Raw genomic sequence first — 20,945 nt, 5'->3', positions numbered from 1 at the left:
ACATATATACCAATCCACACATATATACCAATCCACACATATACACTAATCCACACATATATACCAATCCACACATACACCAATCCACACATATATACCAATCCACACATATATACCAATCCACACATATATACCAATCCACACATATATACTAATCCACTCTCACTGAATATTTTCCTACCTTTCCTCTTTTCTCCTTACAGCTCCTTTTCCTCCTCTTCGCTCCTCTTCTTCAGTTCTTCTGTCTTCTCTGTCTTCTTCCGGTTCAGAGGGCACGGACAGCGGTGGGCGCGGCTTCAGTGTTGTGCGCCTGGATCTAACAACAAACCCCGGTGCACAGCAGCTGTTGCCGCGCGGATCACAAGGGAGCGGTATCGGAGGTCTTTAGCAGACCTCCGGCTCCCTTAAGTGAACCCGGCTTAAAATCACTCAAGGGAACCGGAGGTCTGTTAAAGACCTCCGATACCGCTCCCTTGCGAGCCTGCTCCTCCAGCGGCGGACATTACTGTCCGTCTCTGGAGGGGTGCCGGGTGCCGCAAGTTGGCACCCCCTGATGAGCGGCACCCGGTGCGGACCGCCCCCTAGAGTGTGACGCCCTGTGCGGTCGCACACCCCAAAGGCCGGTCCTGCTCTAAGGGGCCGGGAAGCCCCCACCAGGGCCGGCCTTAGGGGTTTGCGGCCGCACAGGGTTTAAATTAAAACATCAGGGTTTTTTTTCAACTTTATTTAACATCCTCCATGTTAAATAAAGTTAAAAAAAACTTTATTTAACATGGAGGATGTTAAATAAAGTTAAAAAAACCTCGATGTTTTAATTTAAACCCTGTGCGGCCGCAGACCCGCAAGGCCGGCTTTGGTGGGGACTTCCCGGCCCCTTAGAGTGGCGGACCCGGTCGCATTTGCGGCGGGCTTAAGGGGCAGGTGCCCCTTATGCCCTGCGTTAATGCGGCCGTAGGTAGGGTAGGGGCCTGGAGCTGCAGCTCCATCAGCCCCTAAGTCAATGCGGCCCTGCCGTGGCCCGGCCCACCGGGCAAACGCCCGGTGTGCCCGATGGCCAGTCCGGGCCTGCACGTAGGTAGTTATAGCTCGGTAGGTAACGCTAGTATAAACATTAAATAAATAAAATGAAGTACTAAATAATAAATCTAACTTTAAAATACATTTAAATAAACCCCTAATTTTTTTTTTAAAACCCATTAAAATTCAATTATTATTTAGACATAATACATCTTTAACCAAACCAGTGCACTGCTACTAATCTTAAACATAACCGTACATTAACCCTAAGCTATTTTTTAGTTCATTTTTCCATCCGCATACCTGCCAACACACCCAAGATTTTGGTGGACTGTCCTGCTTTTTTCCAGTCCTGTCCAGTAAAAGTTGGGTTGTTGCAAAGTATGCCATTGTAAATAGGTAGCAAATGTTAGGCATGTATTACAAGTGGTCCAAAATCAATGTTAAAATGTAAAATAATCCCTATTCTTTTATTAAACATCTATGGATGTGTGACTGTGTATGATAAAAAGGAGGCCAAGTTCCTTGGAGCATTTGTCTAGGTCATTTTGTGTACAGTACACCTCAGTACGTGTGTGCAACTCTATTGGTCGTTTCGGCAGGGGGCTCGCCTGCCATCAACGAATGAAGTGCGTTCTGCAATTCTCTCGTTGATGCCAGACCAGCCCCCTGCCAAAACGACCAATAGAGTCGCACACACGTACCTTCACGGCAGCTGCTGCTGCCCCGATGTGTTGTTAACCCCGTATTAACCCCTGCTAGGCAACCGGGAGGGAAACGAAGATTAAACGAGCACGAAGAATGTCCGCGAATATTCGCCCGAAGAGAAGACAGGAACGGGCGAATATTCGCGGAATACGAAGATTTTTTTTCCCCCGAAGACGAACACGAAGAGCCCCCTGGTGCCCAAGTCTAGTAATAATGATGATGTCATGTTGTCTCCATGTTGTCCTCCAGCTCACTGGGCTAATCCTAATCACCATGGTGTTTCTGGCTTGCCTCCTCATGCTGGTGATGTACAAGGCTCTGTGGTACGAGCAACTCAGTTGTCCAGAGGGATTCATTTTTAAGGTACTGTGGTCCAGATTGTTAAATAATTGTACCTGGATAAAGCATTCTTGTTTAGCTGGGTTCCATTCAACCAGTGGCCTAGCAGATCACCCTAATGGGCTATTGAGCTCTCCAGTCCAGTTGTAACTGGCCCATTTTCATTTTGCAGAGGAGATGAGTTAAAAATGTGTGACTCCAGTCAATGTTCAGAGTTGACTTAAGCATTTACTCCTCAACACGCATTGCAGTTGACTCCACATCAATTTAAAGGGTTCCCTGTCAACCCGCACTACTACTACTCTGCCTGAAACATCTGCATGTAAAAGCCTCACTTCGAAAAAAATTACCAGAAACATAATAAAGAAAAATACACGTTTACACATCCGTATTATGTTTTTGTTTTCTTATATTAAAGTGCAAGCTCAAACAACAGCGACAACCCCAAGGGAGGCTACACCCAAGGGGAATGAATAATCGAGCAGGAAGTTTAGATGACTGCTCCCATGGTATACTCGAAGGTGGATTTCTCATACATAACAATAATAAATCTTATTTTAATTTGGTGTACAGAACTGTAGCACGTGAGATTAGGGACAGATCACTTCAAGGTCCGACCCTTTTATGTGACGGCGTTGTTATACAAGCAGAAAGAGACACAGGAAACCGCTTCCCTGTTCTGTCGTAGTTGTGTTTTTGGCATAAGAAGCACAGGGATCCTGTGTGCAATAAACAAGGATATTTGCTCTGCCCTCAAATAATGTGACCTGACGCACACTCTAACATTGTACAAAGAGACTCCACTCAGTTTAACACTATATACTGACACCCCATACAATTTAACCCACACTCGAACACTGTACAAAGACACTCCACTCATATACACTATATACTGACACCCCATACAATTTAACCCACACTCGAACACTGTACAAAGACACTCCACTCAGTCTAACACTATATACTGACACCCCATACACTCTAACCCACACTCTAACACTGTACAAAGACACCCCATACACTCTGACACACACTCTAACACTGTACAAAGACACCCCATACACTCTGACGCACACTCTAACACTGTACAAAGAGACTCCACTCAATCTAACACTATATACTGACACCCCATACACTCTAACGCACACTCTAACACTGTACAAAGAGACTCCACTCAGTCTAACACTATATACTGACACTCCATACACTCTAACACTGTACAAAGACACCCCATACACTCTAACGCACACTCTAACACTGTACAAAGAGACTCCACTCAGTCTAACACTATATACTGACACCCCATACACTCTAACCCACACTCTAACACTGTACAAAGACACCCCATACACTCTAACGCACTCTAACGCTTTTTTAATGGCAGAGGCCTACCACAGCAATGTCTGGCTGGAGGTGTTGCCACCCGTGTACCTTACTGCAGCGCCTTGAGAGGTGGCCACGTTTGAGCTCTTTGGTGCAACATAGCATAGACCTCAATTAATTGTACAACTGTCGGCCAGTGAGGACAGCTCAGGGCTTGACTAGGGATGACAAGGGATGTAGAGCTCGGCCAGACATATCCAGCTGGCAGCTGCACACTTCAGCACCAGACCCGCCATCTTACGGCAGATCTGATGAGTACTGGGTGCTGTTGGCCAGAGGTCTACCAGGTGGCCAGACTGAGATGTTTAGTATTATTAAAATGCTGGATCGCTCTCAGAACAGACCCCACGATTTTGAAATTCATCTCCGTCCCATCATCAACCCCCTCTTTCTTCGTGATGAGGTTATAATTTAAGTAAACGAGGTCCTTGAATCGAGCGCGGAGCCGGGGCAGCTGTAAAGGTTTAGGAATGGAGAGTCAAGAGGTAGGGAGGAACAGGGGGCAGGGGGGTGACGGTTGAAGAGAAGCCCTCTCTGTCTGCTCCTCTGAATACCCATGTTTGTCTTCCGATCACACGCTGATCTGTCTTGGCATCAGCTTTTTTCAAATTAGTTAATCACGGTTTGCCGAAATGTAACGTTTTGCCTCTTTTGTAGTCCACGAAGGCTTCAATTTAGCTATACATTTATTATTTTGACCTTTGGCTGGTAACTTTTCCTTTAAGAGGGGAAGTTTTGTGTAGAGATTTCAATGTGTTTTTTTCTTCTTCTTCTTTCTCCCCAATTGTCTTGAATATAAAAGAGGACCTTCTTCTTCTCAGAAGATGAAGAGGGGGTAAATAAAAGCACCTAGGGAGCAATATTCATCGACAAAAAAAATCAATTAGTCTCTGGGTTTGAGAAGCGGCGTGAAGAATGGAGGGAGGGCGCGATGGAGTTTAGTAGAGTGACAACATGAATTCTTACCCCTTTTAATCATATCCTGCATGGTCCTCGTCAGAAAGCCAACAAGAACGATGGGCTGTGTCTTTGTATGCACAGGCCAAGGTATTGTGACTTCTCGTCAAACTTTGGAGGCCGTTGCTCACTTTGTCCTTCTTATGAGGGAGAATGAAGTTTAGGATTGAGATGGAATGTTGGAACTTTGGTAGAATTTCAAACACTTTCAGGGTTAACCGTTTCATGGTTCTTCAGAAGAAATCTTTGGGGGGGGGGGGAATTGTCACATATGTCACCGAGACGATTGAACGGTGGAACCATAGAGAATGTATTTGTCACTGCTGATGATAATTAAAGATAACCTTGGTAACCAAACTCTTCAGAAATACTTCTACTGGATTGTCCTTCAACATCTTAACGTTTATGAAGGACTCATACACCCTGCCAAGACAATTCATTATGGTAATGCTAATGAAGTCCGTCCCACCATAGGCTTTCATTAATCAGGGCGTTCCATCAGGGTGATTTAGACAGAGTGTTTCTATTGTTTAGCACAGGTGTATGATAATGGTCCTCATCAACAGTCTTGATGTTCAAGGGTGGCTTGTTTTGTAATAAAAGACAGAGATTGTCCATGTAACTATCCGACTACATGCCGGGAGATTTTGCAACACACCCTAATGTTAGTTGAAGGTTCTTCTAAGGATGTGCTTACCAGCTACGGAGGTCTCAGCTAGTATTTTTTCCAGGACCCATATATTGAGCAGTCTAACCTTGTTAGGTAAACCTGTCTAGTTCTTAGGGGACAGAAATGGAAACCATGGTGTAGATCTGTTGCGTTGGCTTCAAAGGGTCAATGTGTTGGGCATTCACCAATGGCCTTCTGTTCACCATTGTGGTAAAGAGCCTTATTTGAGTGTTTTTGGCCCTTTTGTAGCCATTCTCCGCTGACCTCTATAACTAGCAAGGTGTTTTCACCCATCGACCTGACTCTCTCTGAATGTTTCATGGGCTCCATTCTCTGTAAACTCGGTAGTGGGTGAAAATCTCAGGAGATCTGTTGTTTAGGAGCCACCACTTCTACAGCCATCAAACTTACCCAGGGAGATCTTGATTCTTCGCCTTTCTAATTTTGGGTCAGCAGCATTTAAGCCTCTTCACGGCGTTCCTGTGCTTTCTATATGGAGCATACACAAGCTTGCAATGCCCACCAACAACGGACAGCCTATTTTACGGCGAGTCCCCCGCTTGGGGGCGTCTCAAGTTACATTACAAGTTACATCTCGTGCCATTGCAGAAGAAGAACCTCCATCGACATATCAGTCTGATCCTTCCTCAGGACTGGAAATGGAACCAACAACCTCACATGTATGTTTTAACTTTTATGGGCCTTGTCAGTGGGGTCCGGTTGGTATCCCTCTAGTCACAAGTGAACAAGGAGGTCCACGTCCGGACTCAGCTTTTCACTTGGGTTGAGCCCCAAAAAGACCCCTGAAGGGTGAAATACCATAGAAAACAAGGTTGAGAACCTCACCAAGAACAGACAGCTGTTATACACCCCAAGTTTATTTAAAACGAGGAGAGATGTTAGAACACAAGGCCATAATCTTAAACTAGAGGGTCAGAGACTTAGATGGAATCTTACTTTACGGAGGTGGTAGATAAGTGGAACAGCCTTCCTGCAGAGGTGGTAGAGAATGGCATATGGCTACTGAATCCTGATTAAGGTCTGAGTCCTGGATGGGTCTGATCCGTCATCAGATTCTGATAGACTCAGAAACCATCCTGAGCTCCTAGAAAGAGGGACATCATGGGAGGAAAGAGGGGCTCAGGCATTTGGGTGAGGGACTGGACAAGCTGAACAGGGACACTTGGGAGGTTGTATTGGTATTAATCATCTTGTGCATGTGCGGTAGTAATCTTTAAGTCAGGAGCCTTCAGCAGCAGATGTGATTGGTTGTTTGGGGAGGGCCCATCATGCCCATGAAGGTAAATTATCATATTAATAAACCGGGGCGTCGTCCGTCCTGAAAGGAAAAGGGGGATTTTCAAGCGCCTGTCCTGTTTATTCACCAAACTATAATGGCCCATTAGCCCTCGCACAAAGAGATAACAAGCGGGATTAATTCCGCCCCAACAAGGGGTATAATAGGCATTGAATAATCTGATTTGCCCTTTAAAGGTATAAGCCCCCCCCCAAAAAAAAGGCAGAGAAGTTAAAAGGCTGAGCTAATGAAAAGAAGGGGGGGTAGGACTCAACAAAATAGAGGGAGGGGGGTCAATTAACCCTGTAAACTCAGCTCAGAGTCACTCAGTCCTACTAAAGATTGTCATCTGCCAACAACGGTGATATTGAGCCGAAACAGAATAAGATAGAGATTCGTATAAACTTATGGAACCTCGGAGGTCTCTTTCTCAGTAAAAACGTGACTAATTGATGAACTTTTCCCACCATGCAGAGCCGTTTATTGCTCTCTCGTTCTTTAGATGACATTACATTGCCCCCTTCTGGTCAATGTCTGCATTCCACTGCTTTACACGTGTTACATATATATGCATATATATATACCGTATTGGCTCGAGCATAGGCCGCACTTTTTCCCCCCACTTTAAGTCTTTAAAGTGGGGGTGCGGCCTATATTCCGGGTCTAGCGCCCGACGCCCGGGACTGCATGTCAGCAGGTAGCAGGTTTAGGATACAGATCCCCCGCAGCGGTGCAGGGAACCTGCATCCTACCGTCTGATACGCTGACAGCCTCCCCTGCCAGCACTTTCCACGGGGGGGGTGCCGGCAGCGGAGGTTGGTTACCCGCATCGCCGCAGCCGGTGAGCGTCCACACGATGCGTTTTACCTCTGCCCCCAACACTTACCAGAGCAGACTCACGGGTGTCTTGCGGGGCCGGCGGGGGACATCTACGCAATACGCGTATACAACTTCCGGAATTTGTATACGTGTATTGCGTAGATGTCCCCCGCCGGCCCCGCAAGACACCCGGGAGTCTGCTCTGGTAAGTCGGAGGGGGCAGAGTGGCAGCATATCTCAGGGGGGGGAGGAGGAGGAGGACAGTGGCAGCATATCTCAGGGGGGGAGGAGGAGGAGGACATTGGCAGCATATCTCGGGGGGGAGACAGAGTGGCAGCATGTTTTTTTGGTGCTTTTTTAAAGAAAAAAACTTTTTCTTTAAAAAAGCACCAAACTTTTAGGGGGCGGCCTATATACGGGGGCGGCCTATATCCGAGCCAATACGGTATATAGTCTCATCCATTCCAAGTGTCCCTGCTTAATACGACCAGTCCCTCTTTAGTTCCCAGATGACCTGCTTGCTGAGCATGAGGGCATCGCAGGGTTCTACAGCGATGTCCACATTGTCCCCTAGGAGTCATCCCCTGAAACCCTCGTAAGCGGGTTAACCAGATTTGGTCAATTTTTTACGAATCTCCGAAAACGAGGAAGAACCCCCAACGAAGCCAACGGAGGAGGAGGACTAAGAATTTTCATTGGGCGCTTTAAGGCCAGTAGTCACCCATTGACTTTAGGTAGATATGAGAGGCCACAGGCTACGTTTTTATGCTGGCGGCCACCAGCGACAGACCAGGTGAGTATGGAGGGGTGTCGCCAGCAGCCCAGGGGGCATTTGCTTGGTGCTCTGGGCCTAGCTGCAGGGGACCTGGATCCTCCTCTCTGGCAGCCGGTGGATGCTTCTGTCCGGCATTTCCTCTGGGGCTTCTATGACGGAGCGTCACATGACCTTCAAGTGCTCAGTCATAGAAGACCCGGCGGAAGTGCCGGCAGCAGCAGAGGTTGTGTATGCGCATCGCACAGATGCCCACCGGCTGCCCCCACTAGACACCAAGGAATCTGAAGCACGGGGGACAAGTCTGGGGATGCATTGGTAAGGGGGGGGGCAGAGTGGCATATCCGGGGGGGTATAAGGCACATCAGGGGGTCAGAATTGAAAGCCGTGGGGCAGGTTGGCAAATAAAAACAAAAAATGCATTTTTCTCAATCATAGTTTTTATTAAATATGAAAAAATTGTTTCAATGTGAATTAATATTTACAAACAAGGGGTTAATTCCACGCGTCCGCAAGTCGACCAATCAGTAAGTGCTCCCGAGGCTACTGGTCGGTAAACTTTGCCTTTCTCCCCTCCCCAAAAGCCGCCATCCCCTCCTTGCAATCGTCCTGCAAAGAAATAAACAAACAAAGCAATTATCGGAGGGGTCTCAGATTCAGGAGCCGCATGCCTATCCCGTGCGTGTTTATGCTTAATCCCGCTCACTGAATTAGCCTTTACCACCTCTGCTGGGAGGCTGCTCCACTGATCTAGCACCCGCTCAGTCAACTTTCTTACATTGCATCACTGTATGCTAGTAATATAAGGAAACCCTCCCATATGGCGTGAATTAAAGGGCTAGGGGGCCACTTTCATTTTGGAAATTGGGCCCCTAGCCTGGCACGTTTAGAAGCAGCCGCCGCGACTCCTTTGAACATGTTTAAATACCATTTTTTTTAATTATTCTTATTTCTTAAAGAAATCTTAATTTTATTCCAAGTCTTATCTAGGTGCTTAACCCCTTAAGGACCAGGGATTGGCCTGGGTCAACGGCCAGAGTGATTTTTTTTCATCTCTGATATGGGGTTTTTTAAATGTCGATTTTTTGTATTAAAAATAAATATAAAAAAGGAAGGTTTTTCTTTTATTTATCTTTTTAAACAAAAAAGGTTTTGATCTGTGATCACCCCCCCCCCCAGAGTACAGTGGTACTCAAAGATTGACCGACACTGATGATAGGAGTTGTAATCCGGGTTTAAGTCATGCCCCCCAAGGTTGACCCCCCCTCCTCACCTGCGTTAACCGCTTCCTTTGCCATCGATACGATCAGCTTAGAGTTGCTGGCTATCTTCTCCGCGCAGCTGATCGCCTCTTCCAACACTTTATCCGCCGGGAAGACTTTGCTCACAAGTCCTGCGATGACATCATATCGAAGCAACCTGCTTTACATTCTGTGTATATATATATTTATTTAAAAACCACATCTGACATTCTATTCCTTTCCTCTGAAGGCTTGTTCTACGGCAACAGCCTATCATTGCCAGGGTTTGAGTCACTTGACAATCGCTAATGGTAAAAAAAATCTGCCAATGATGTAACATTTTAAATTAAAACGGATTATTTCAACAATGACAAAAAAAAAACAAAAAAAAAACATCATGAATAAATAGAAATACAAAAAGAAATGTAAATTAATAAAAATTAAAAAAAGAAAGAAAAAATAATAAAATACAAAAATATTAATAAAAATTTAAAAATAATAATTAATATGTCCAAACACAGCTAAGACCCCATATTGCCATACCAGCTTCTTTTGCTTCCTAGGCCGCGATGCAATCTCCAGTGAGGATCATTTCCATTGCAAGAGACTTGCCCACCTCCCGCGCCAGTCTTTGCGTCCCACCGAAGCCTGCGGGGGGCGGCAGAAAGGGGTCAGACTCCCACCCAAAGCGCCAGCAAGTAATAAGAAACAGCCTGATTTTCTCATGTTTTCGGCGTGTGGTCTTCCCCCCGACCAAGATAAAAACCTTTAAACCACAGGAATTTATAGTCTATACATATGCTGGCAGTTTGGCCAGCACAATGTATAGTGCAAAGTGTACCACTTAGTCAGCGAAGCCCGTATAAAGGTACTGTTTCATTATTTGTAGTCTTTTGAGGGAACAAGTGGGGGGGGAATGTAAAACGCACCAAATCAGGTAGTTTTACATATAAAAGGGACGGTCCAATGTGACGCCAGCTCTAAAGAAGAACGCTTATTAAAATATTATGAGCCAATCAGTGGCAGGGAAGGGCTCTCATAGAAATCAATGGGAGGTCATTCCTCACATGATGGGGGTCTGAAGAGGAAGGGGGGGTGTATGGCTCCTCCCACCACTGCCTATAGGGTGCTAGCCCCACACGCAGCTAGCCTACCTCGCTTAGTGTGTGTGTTGGGGGCGGGGCATATGTGTTTGGCATTACCCATTCACTGCCTGGTTCCACCAAATCCAGCCCTTTAACACGTAATAAAGCTGGCCACAACTCCCCAACACCCCACCCACAAAGAGCAGGGAGCGGAGACCGGCCCTGGGAAATTCCCATATATGGGGGGGGTCCAAAATTTTATATTATCTTTAATCATAAATGAATCAATGACATTGGTCAGAAGACCGGGTAACAGACACAGTACCTGGGATGGTGCCCAATAAAATTTCTAGTTGCCTGAACTGTGCCTTTTCTCCTGCATAAATAATGTCACACATCATAGCCAACTCAAATCCTATGCCAAACTATGGGGAGGAAAAATGAAAAACAGTCAGAAATCAAAACTATATATATATATATATATATATATATATATATATATATATATATATATATATATATATATATATATATATATATATATATATATATATAGGGCTGCAACAAAGAATCGATAAAATCGATAATCAATTATGAAAATCATTGTCAAGGATTTTCATAATCGATTAGTTGAATCGATTTATAAAATTGGCTTTTTCAGACCAAATGCTCTGAAAAATTCCCCTCCTTCTATAATCGGAAATCTAATAGAGATCGGATTATAACACTAGAATCCAGATCCCCCGCAGCGCTGCAGGAGACCTGGATTATCCTCTCTCAGCTGGTGGGGGTCTGTGCAAAACGCACAACCTCCGCTACTTCCCTTCACTTCCACTTCTACGTGCCCCACCAGGGGTTAATATATCAACAGAAGAAAAATGGGACAAATAAGCACCACTGGGTAAGCTAAGCCTGGAGTATTATTTTTATGTTTATGCTTATTTGCCCTGCGCTTCTTCTGTTGATATATTAACCCCTGGTGGAGCAGGTAGAATTTTTTTCGGGATCTTTTAATTATGTGCATTCTTTAATTTGTGTTTTTTTATTTTTTGATTGCTGTAATATTTGATTGTTTGCATTGTCCATATATTTATATATATATATATATATATCTATATTTTATTGTGTATTATCTATATTTTTTAAAGCATATATTTTTATACCTATTTTAGCGCTGTCAGTTTTTCTTATATCAGGGGGGGTATAAGGCATATCAGGGGGCACAGTGGCATATCAGGGATATAAGACATATCGGAGTGTATAAGACATATCAGGGGGCATTGTGGCATATAGGGGGGGTATAAGGCATATAGGGGCTATAAGGCATATCAGGGGGGCACAGTGGAATATCAGGGGACAGAGTGGCATATATTGGGGGCTATTAGGCATATCGGGGGTAAAAGGCATATCGGGGGACAGAGTGGCATATAGGAGGTATAAGAGATATCAGGGTGGCAGAGTGGCATTTAGGAGGGTATAAGGCATTTCTGGGATAGAGAGGCAAGCTGGGGTGAGATGCGCACAACTGGACAAAAACAGTTTACATGAATATTTACTAGGAAAGCTTTTTTTGGGTTCTTGGCTTTAATTATTATGTCAGTAAAATAAGAAGGCAAATCGTGAAATGCCATTGTAAATTATAAGTTTTTATTTTAAATAAGCGAAACATTTGCATATTGTTGTTTTGGTTTTTTTACCCGATGAATCGAAAAAATAATCAGCCCAATAATTGCAGCCCTACACTCAAATTTTGTCCTAGAGATACATGCAGCCCCTCATTTGAAGCTCCAAGGGGTGTAGTTTCTTGAAATGTGTACTTTATGTACCCTAATTTAACTTCCCAGATGTCTAGATCTGTTTAACTTCAGATATGGCAGATTTGACAATCTTATTAAAAAATTGTCTTAAAACTTTTAGTTGTGATGCCTGCAATTAGACAGCTCTAGGCAGCTGGGAAGTTAAATTATGGGACAAAAAGTATACATTTGCAGAAACTACACCCATTGGCGCATCAAATGAGGGGCTGCATGTATTAGTAGCACAAGACTGGAGACATAAATGAACTTGTCTCTTTTAATATATTTTGTTTAATATAAGTGTGATATTCACTTATTTGCTGTGCACGGCAGATTTGTGATACAAATAAGACCTCATTTGCTGCGGCTGGGGGTGTAGTTTCTAAAAATATATAGTTTTGTTTGCATATTTTAACATCCCGGGCAGCTAGAGCTGTTTAATAGACGGCGGCCATGCATTAAATGTAAAGATGTCTTTTGTGATAGTCTAATAAATTGAACTTTTAGCAATAAAATATTAGAAAAACACAGTCTACTGTTGTCAATTTCTGTTTATTTTAGACCGGTTACCTGCTACAAATATCTAGCAACACAGCTTTTGATATTAGAGTTTTCGAAAAATACAATTACAAACTAGTATTTATTGAGTCGGAAGTAAAACAAAAACAAAAACACACTTTTCCCCCCATTTTTGGCTTTATTTTGCAAACCTAATGAGACGTAGACGTATCAAAAAGGCCTATTTGGAATCTGCTGGGTGTGCTGAAAAAAAACAACAATATATGGTTTTCATAGTTTATTCCCAATAAACGTGAAATGCACCAAAATGCCGAAAACCAGCTTAGCACACAGGGTGGGAAATGGCTTAGCAGCCAAGGGGTTAAACACAAACATTTCTCCGAACCTTTTGATGAGCCTATTTGATCCGGCCCGCTTGTGAGTGGATCTTACACCATATTAAAGTCTTTTTTATTTCCACATATCGCACTATTATTGTATTTGATTTTTTTCCCCCATGTATTTGCGCTCCACGATCTGCCGTTCGTTTCTTTGAGGACGAGTATCGCTGGGAGCTGCTTACTTTTGGGAAGAACTATATTCATTTTTATTGAATTTACACGTGGAATTTCGTGTTTTTTGCTTTCTTAGAAAATATGAATATATATAATATAAAGATATATTAAATATATTATATTAAATGTTCATATAGACAGGTCCTCCAGATTCTAATTTATAATATAAAAATGTTTATATATGTTAGCATTAAAAATATAAAATAATATTTACAATATTTGTAAAAGATAAATTATAATGTATACACTGAATTAAAAAAATAAAAATATAACTCATAATGAATAAAATATAATTTACGATATTTTTAAAATATACATTTTAATATAAACTTATATTAACTTTATAATTTTGTTATTATTTTTTTATTTAAGTCATAATTTGCAATATCTTAAAATATGAATTATAAATTAAAAATAATACTAATAAATGATATTATAAATTACATTTATGTAGAGAAAATATATATTGGCGTTAACGTTATTTACAGTATTTTATACCCAGCACTTCTACTTAATATGACATAACTCGCACAACTTTTTCACCCCTAACCAATAACGCCTTATTCTCGTTAACTTTGAGCATTTAATAAAATTATCATCAAATGTATTTTATATATTGTTTTGTGGACGTACCGGCGCTATTCACCCGGTAAACCTGATGCCGACTGTGAAAAACAAGCCCTGTCAGACGAGCGACCCCTCTGCGTAATCCCGCCATCTCGACTGCTGTGGCGCTTTACCTCACGACAGCCGCTCGCTTCTCGCGCATTGGATACACCCAGGGAGGCTCGCGCTTTTCTGTGGCGTTATTCAAATTTCATAACACAGTGGCGGAACTACCGGGGATGCCTCCGCTCCCCGCCGCTGCCTGGGAGTCCCGAGATTAACCCCTTCACCGCCAGACAGCCCCCATTCAAGCCTTTGGAGGACACTAGCTGCCGATCCCAGCACATGTTCTGCAAACGGGCCCAACTCCCAGCACTCCGATCCTGCCAGTAGCTCAATCTATAGCCAGACCCAGCCACTGTTCAGCTGGTTATTTCAAGGTGTATAGAAAAGCACGGGCAGACATGGGGACAACATGATCATAGCCTAAGAGAGTGTATGGGTGGCTCTGAAAAGAGCCGTTGGGTGTTTCAGGGTGACGAGTTAACAAGCTTAACCTCCGAAACCGTACAGAGTACGGCCTTGGCGTTTCAAGGCATACACCACGTCCATAGCGGTAACGGTTTTCCTCTTGGCATGCTCAGTATAAGTGACTGCGTCACGAATCACGTTCTCCAAAAACACTTTGAGCACACCGCGAGTCTCCTCATAGATCAACCCAGAGATACGCTTTACACCTCCTCTGCGAGCCAAACGGCGGATAGCAGGCTTGGTGATACCCTGGATGTTATCCCGAAGCACCTTCCTGTGCCTCTTTGCGCCACCTTTTCCGAGTCCCTTACCTCCTTTGCCACGGCCAGACATGATCACGCTTACTTCACGAGTTCCACAGCACAATACTCGCTTACGGCCATCCCGCTTTCTTTTATACGTACTTGACGGACCTGATAGGGAACCGCACCATGATGCCTCAAGGGGGCGTTGCTTTTTGAATATATGCTTCACGTTGGTTGGCTGGAGAAGCTTCCAAGCGTGCCTCAGACACCGATTGGCTATTTAGGAAAATCAAAGGAAACCGGATATGAACAATTCAAACCAACCTCCTTTGTGCCACTCCCTACACCAAGCCCGCGTCTGCTTTCAAAGATGCCTAGCCTTTATTAATCAAACCTCTCTACTGCATGACGTACGTTAAGCTTCTGCCTCCCTCACCTCCACGTGATCGCTTTCGACGATCCCTCATTTACCACTAGGTGGCAGCATATCGCTGTAAATAAACGCCAAACGGCGGCCAAGATAAAGGCGGGCTTTTAACTTTCGCCGTATCGCTGTTAACGGTCAGCCAGTACACAGGTTTACTAGGTAGGAGGCTGACCAAAAGAAAGGAGATCAAATAAATAAACAAAAAAAGAACCACAGCTAACGAATAAATGAACGATTCGAGCATTTAATAAAATAAAATAAAAAACTCTCCACACCGAAGTCTCTTGATCAAAGGCTGACTTTTTCAAACCATCATCCTAGCCTATGAAAAAGAGGGGCGTGATTAAGCGTATCCAATCACATTTACCGCTACTCTATAAAGGGCTTGAGTTGGCCACAGAATCGCTATAGTTACGTTGTGTGCGTCGGTGAATCAAATTGTTGCGCAGAAGCAGCATGGCTCGCACCAAGCAGACAGCCCGTAAGTCCACCGGAGGAAAGGCTCCTCGGAAGCAGCTGGCAACCAAAGCTGCGAGGAAAAGCGCTCCGGCTACCGGTGGTGTGAAAAAGCCACATCGCTACCGCTCGGGCACCGTAGCTCTTAGGGAAATCCGCCGTTACCAGAAGTCTACGGAGCTGCTTATCAGAAAACTGCCTTTCCAGCGGCCGGTCCGTGAGATTGCTCAAGACTTCAAAACCGATCTACGTTTCCAGAGTTCTGCTGTTATGGCTCTCCAGGAAGCCAGCGAGGCTTACCTGGTGGGGCTTTTCGAAGACACCAACTTGTGCGCTATTCACGCTAAGCGGGTTACTATCATGCCAAAAGACATTCAGCTGGCTCGCAGGATCAGAGGTGAACGTGCCTAAGTAAACGCGGTGTGGGGGAACGCTGTTTCCCCTCCCACAAAGGCTCTTTTAAGAGCCACCACATTGTCACTCAAACGAGCTTATGTTTTGTGTTTCCCTTCGCATGCACGAAATGAACCCTGTTGTCTCGGCAAAGCTTCAACCTTCTCACACCATTGATCCTTGGCCCTCTACCCGGCTGGGCATAACGATTAACGGCAAAGCACAATCTTTAAGCCCCCCCCTTATCTCTATTCTGTTACGGACAGAGCTCCGAGCGAGAGCGCTGGCCGAATATGTCAATCCATGCTTAACACACAAGTATGGGGCTAGGCTTTCAGCGGGTGGCCCACATAGCTCACAACAACTGAAGCCTAAGCAAACCTCCATACTTTGCTAAAAGCCCTCAAAGCCTGCAATACACTCCTCCATCTTCCCCACAACAACTGAAGCCTAAGCAAACCTCCATACTTTGCTAAAAAGTATACAGACTGGACCAAGAGATCGCCATAATTATCTGTTATTTGTTTTCTGTATTGTTATTATAATTTTCCTGTTTCTATACCCTTTTCTGTCTATCTGTGCTTGATAGCCTAGGAATGCCCATACTGGGAATTGCAGCATTTTTTCACTGATTGTTGTTAGTTGGTAAAATATATGTGATGCCTGTCACTACTTAAGTGTGTTATATTTTACTTTCTATCTTTCTGCTCCACTAACCCCTTATTTCTTATATCTGCCCTCTTACTGCCCCCGTCCACTTTAACACTATTTAACACTCTCTATTACAACCCTCAAAGCCTGCAATACACTCCTCCATCTTCCCCACAACAACTGACTTTGTGCTTGCCCCTCCCCCACCCCAGTGTTGTCCTAATATATAGACAGTTATTTACCAGATCTATTTAAACATGCCAGTAGAGGGCACCAACACTTTGGATCCCTTTAGTACCCACTTCTCCCCATTAAACCATTCCAAATCCCATCCCTCTCCATCTCTCTGCCATCACAGCTATCCCAGTACCTCTACACTAACCTTTATATGTGAAACCTGCCTGTGTTTGCTCTGCTACTTCTGTCCCCCACATATTGATCCCTACTCCTATCACTCGCAATCACCAAACTTCCCCGGAAAAGCCGGCGTTTGTACGATAGCCGCACTGCCTGATCGCCACCTCTCTAGCGGCTCCAGTGACAAGGGATCCCCAGTCTCTGCGGGGGTGTCTGGGCTACGAGAGCCGAAGTCCATGGGTAGGGCAGGAGATACATGGATGAGGTAGGACGGGAAGGGGCAGCCGGCGTGGGTCCGATAGCCGCGCCGGGGCAGTTATGGTTAATGAGGGTCTTTAGGGTTAATTTAGGGGCAGTAATGGTTAATGGGGTGTTTAGGGTTAATTTAATAAAGTTAACTAAAGGTGCAGTTAGAGGAAAAGCAATCTAAAGGTGGGCAATCTAAGGGGAATCTAAATCCTGGGGGCAGTTAAGATTATTAATGTATTTATTTATAAAAGTATGGTGTCAGTGATATTCTCTGAATGGTTCGAATCTCTGAACGATTCTCTGCCTTCAGTGACATCGCTACAGTAGGCAGACAGGCAGGAGGGTTCATTGACCCTAATGAAAGGGGCGGGGCCAATCGTTAGTTTGACTGCAGGGAGGGACTGGGGAAACAGTAACTCCTATGAGTCACACTGAGTGACCCGAAGATTTGGATCATGAATCGGATCATTTCAATGAACGACTCGAAATGATCCGATTCACTTTACTGATCCGAACTTCGCATCACTACTTTGGGGTAAATGAAGGGTTAATCCCTTCTTAGCAATTAAGCTTTCAGAGGCAAGGGAGATGTCTACAATGGAGCTACTCACGGGTCTCTCTCACAGTGATTATCAAATTCATTAATACGCTCCCCAGACCATTGCCAGCTACACGATCATCACACAGCTGAGGGATTCCCCGGCTTCTGCCACTTTAATTTGCGGTAAACCACAATTTCCTATGCAATGCTGCCACCGTGTGGTAGCACTTGCCCACCCACCTTTCTTGAGAACCATATTTATCCATTTAAGTGCTGGCAGCTTTGCCTCGAATTTTAACCCTGAAACGGACGGGGGGGGGGGTAGGGTGTATGATGTAGCTTGTATGAATGGTGTTTAGCCACCGTTAAACTCAGCAACTAAACATCGGGCTGAACATCTGCAGTGGAAAACAGTTGCCTTTAAAGACGTTTGCAGCAAGTTTATAGCAAGGGAAGATATAGCTTGTTCCAGAGATTATGGGTGGCTCTGAAAAGAGCCGTTGGTGGTGCTGGCTAATTGCCCTGCGGTTACCGATTGCTGCACTCACTTGCTCTTGGCAGGTTTGTGGCTCTCTGTCTTCTTGGGCAAGAGCACCGCCTGGATGTTGGGTAGAACACCTCCCTGAGCAATGGTGACCCCGCCGAGCAGCTTATTGAGCTCCTCGTCGTTACGAACGGCGAGTTGCAGGTGACGAGGAATGATACGGGTCTTTTTGTTGTCGCGTGCAGCGTTACCAGCCAACTCCAGTATCTCAGCAGTCAGATACTCCAACACCGCTGCCAGATACACGGGTGCGCCGGCGCCTACTCTCTCGGCATAATTACCCTTGCGAAGAAGCCTATGCACACGGCCGACAGGGAACTGCAGACCAGCACGAGAAGAACGTGTCTTTGCCTTAGCGCGAACCTTTCCACCTTGTTTTCCTCTGCCAGACATGCTTTTCGCTCGACAAAGGACCACGCGGATAATAGATTAAGAAGTACGTTACAAAAAACCACCGCTCACTTACCCAGCTATTTGTAGCTTCCCCCCGTGACGCTCATCGTCACTGATTGGTTCCTTTCCAAAGCAGCCAATCGGGTGGAAATAGTCTGAGACACCAATCGGTGTAGGCACTGCGGTTCATGGGCGGCCGCATCTTCTCACGTGACATCCTCATCGAATCGGACGCGAGACAGCAAAACAGCCTTATTTGCATGCGGTGCCTATAAAGGGAAGGGCCCAGCGCAGTAACACCTCAGCGTTCATCCTGTTTGCCTGCGTTGCGTCTTGGAAGGACAGCAGACGCGATGCCTGATCCAGCGAAGTCTGTGCCTGCTCCGAAGAAAGGCTCTAAGAAAGCTGTTACGCAGACCCAGAAAAAAGATGGGAAGAAGCGCAGGAAAAGCAGAAAAGAAAGTTATGCGATTTATGTGTACAAAGTACTGAAGCAGGTGCATCCCGACACTGGCATTTCCTCCAAGGCCATGGGCATCATGAACTCGTTTGTCAATGACATCTTTGAGCGCATTGCCGGGGAAGCTTCACGCCTAGCCCACTACAACAAGCGCTCCACCATCACTTCTCGGGAGATTCAGACTGCTGTACGCCTCCTCCTTCCTGGAGAGCTGGCTAAGCACGCTGTGTCAGAGGGCACCAAGGCTGTTACCAAGTACACCAGCGCCAAGTAAAGTTCTCGTTCTCTCCCTTTTTAAACAAAGGCTCTTTTGAGAGCCACCCACATGGTCTGTCTCAGAGCTATGTAACTGATCTAGCCCATTTTGTCGGACTGCTAGGTTTGGGAAGAGCATTTGTGAGCATTGAAATGTGCTCCTCACTCCTCCAGGTTAGCTGGGGTATCGTGCCCATCGACCAAACTGCTTGGGAAGAAAAGCCCAAGGTGAAGGGGCTTCTGTGATGGCAACGACCTTTTCTCCTGCTGGGACCCAAGAGATTAACCCCTTCACCGCCAGACAGAACCAGCGTTGCAGAGAGAAGGGGCTGCTTTACCACTGCGGCTAGCCGAAGCTGAGCTACATCGTGGGGCTATTGACTAAGCCATGACTCTGTAGTGTCGTGGGTAGGACATGTGGCACACGGACAGGATAAGACATGAGGGGACGACAAAGGCATAATCAAAATCACACACATACTGGGACGTACAGAATTAAGATAACCACACACCAGACGGAACCTACTAATCCCGGGCCGGCCCCCATTCAAGCCAGCTTTTGGAGGACACCAGCTGCTGATTCCAGCACATGTTCTGCAAACGGGCCCAACTCCCAGCACTCCGATCCTGCCAGTAACTCAATCTATAGCCAGACCCAGCCACTATTAAGCTGGCTATTTCAAGGTGTGCATAGAAAAACGCGGGCCGACACGGGGACAACATGATCATAGCCTAAGAGAGGGTGTGGGTGGCTCTGAAAAGAGCCGTTGGGTGTTCCAGTGACGAGTCAACAAGCTTAACCTCCGAAACCGTACAGAGTACGGCCTTGGCGTTTCAAGGCATACACCACGTCCATAGCGGTAACGGTTTTCCTCTTGGCATGCTCAGTATAAGTGACTGCGTCACGAATCACGTTCTCCAAAAACACTTTGAGCACACCGCGAGTCTCCTCATAGATCAGCCCAGATATACGCTTTACACCTCCTCTGCGAGCCAAACGGCGGATAGCAGGCTTGGTGATACCCTGGATGTTATCCCGAAGCACCTTCCTGTGCCTCTTTGCGCCACCTTTCCCGAGTCCCTTACCTCCTTTGCCACGGCCAGACATGATCACGTTTACTCCACGAGTTTTACAGCACAATACTCGCCTACGGCCGGTCCGCTTTCTTTTATGCGTACTGGACGGACCTGATGGGGAACTGCACCATTCTGCCTCAAGGGGGCGTTGCTTTTTTTCATATATGCTTCTCGTTGGTTGGCTGGAGAAGCTCCCAAGCGTGCCTCAGACACCGATTGGCTATTTAGGAATATCAAAAGCCTGCCCGCGGGAGATCGCTTTCGACGATCCCTCATTTACCACTAGGTGGCAGCATATCGCTGTAAATAAACGCCAAACGGCGGCCAAGATAAAGGCGGGCTTTTAGCTGTCGCCGTATCGCTGTTAACGGTCAGCCAGTACACGGGTTCACTAGGTAGGAGGCTGACCAAAAGAGAGGAGAAGAAATAAATAAAAAAAAGAACCGCAGCTAACGAATAAATGACCGATTCGAGCATTTAATTTAATTAACAACAACAACAAAAAAAAGATAACTCTCTAACCGAAGTCTCTTGATCAAAGGCTGGCTTTTTCAAACCATCGTCCTAGCCTATGAAAAAGAGGGGCGTGATTAAGCGTATCCA

General features: G+C 45.4%; 3 protein-coding genes and 1 pseudogene across 3 annotated transcripts; all 4 read right to left on the bottom strand.

Annotated features, from left to right (window-relative positions):
• Positions 1-5,809: 5,809 nt before the first annotated feature.
• The window catches only part of LOC149279596 (enoyl-CoA hydratase, mitochondrial-like), a 198,148-nt pseudogene continuing 183,012 nt past the window's right edge, over positions 5,810-20,945 (bottom strand).
• LOC149279624 (histone H4) lies at positions 14,316-14,627 on the bottom strand. Its single transcript, XM_089500974.1, has one exon. The coding sequence runs from the start codon at positions 14,625-14,627 to the stop codon at positions 14,316-14,318; it is 312 nt and encodes a 103-aa protein (XP_089357100.1).
• On the bottom strand, positions 18,158-18,550 carry LOC149279623 (histone H2A type 2-B). Its single transcript, XM_089500886.1, has one exon. The coding sequence runs from the start codon at positions 18,548-18,550 to the stop codon at positions 18,158-18,160; it is 393 nt and encodes a 130-aa protein (XP_089357012.1).
• LOC149279622 (histone H4) lies at positions 20,062-20,373 on the bottom strand. Its single transcript, XM_089500975.1, has one exon. It carries the CDS (start codon positions 20,371-20,373, stop codon positions 20,062-20,064), a length of 312 nt encoding a protein of 103 aa, XP_089357101.1.

Source organism: Sceloporus occidentalis, unplaced genomic scaffold (genome assembly GCF_023333645.1).
Source record: "Sceloporus occidentalis isolate IW3139 unplaced genomic scaffold, rSceOcc1.0.p SCAF_161, whole genome shotgun sequence".
In the NCBI taxonomy this organism is placed as follows: Eukaryota; Metazoa; Chordata; class Lepidosauria; order Squamata; family Phrynosomatidae; genus Sceloporus; species Sceloporus occidentalis.
Note: the sequence above shows the minus strand (reverse complement) of the source record. Positions and strands in the feature narration are given on the sequence as shown.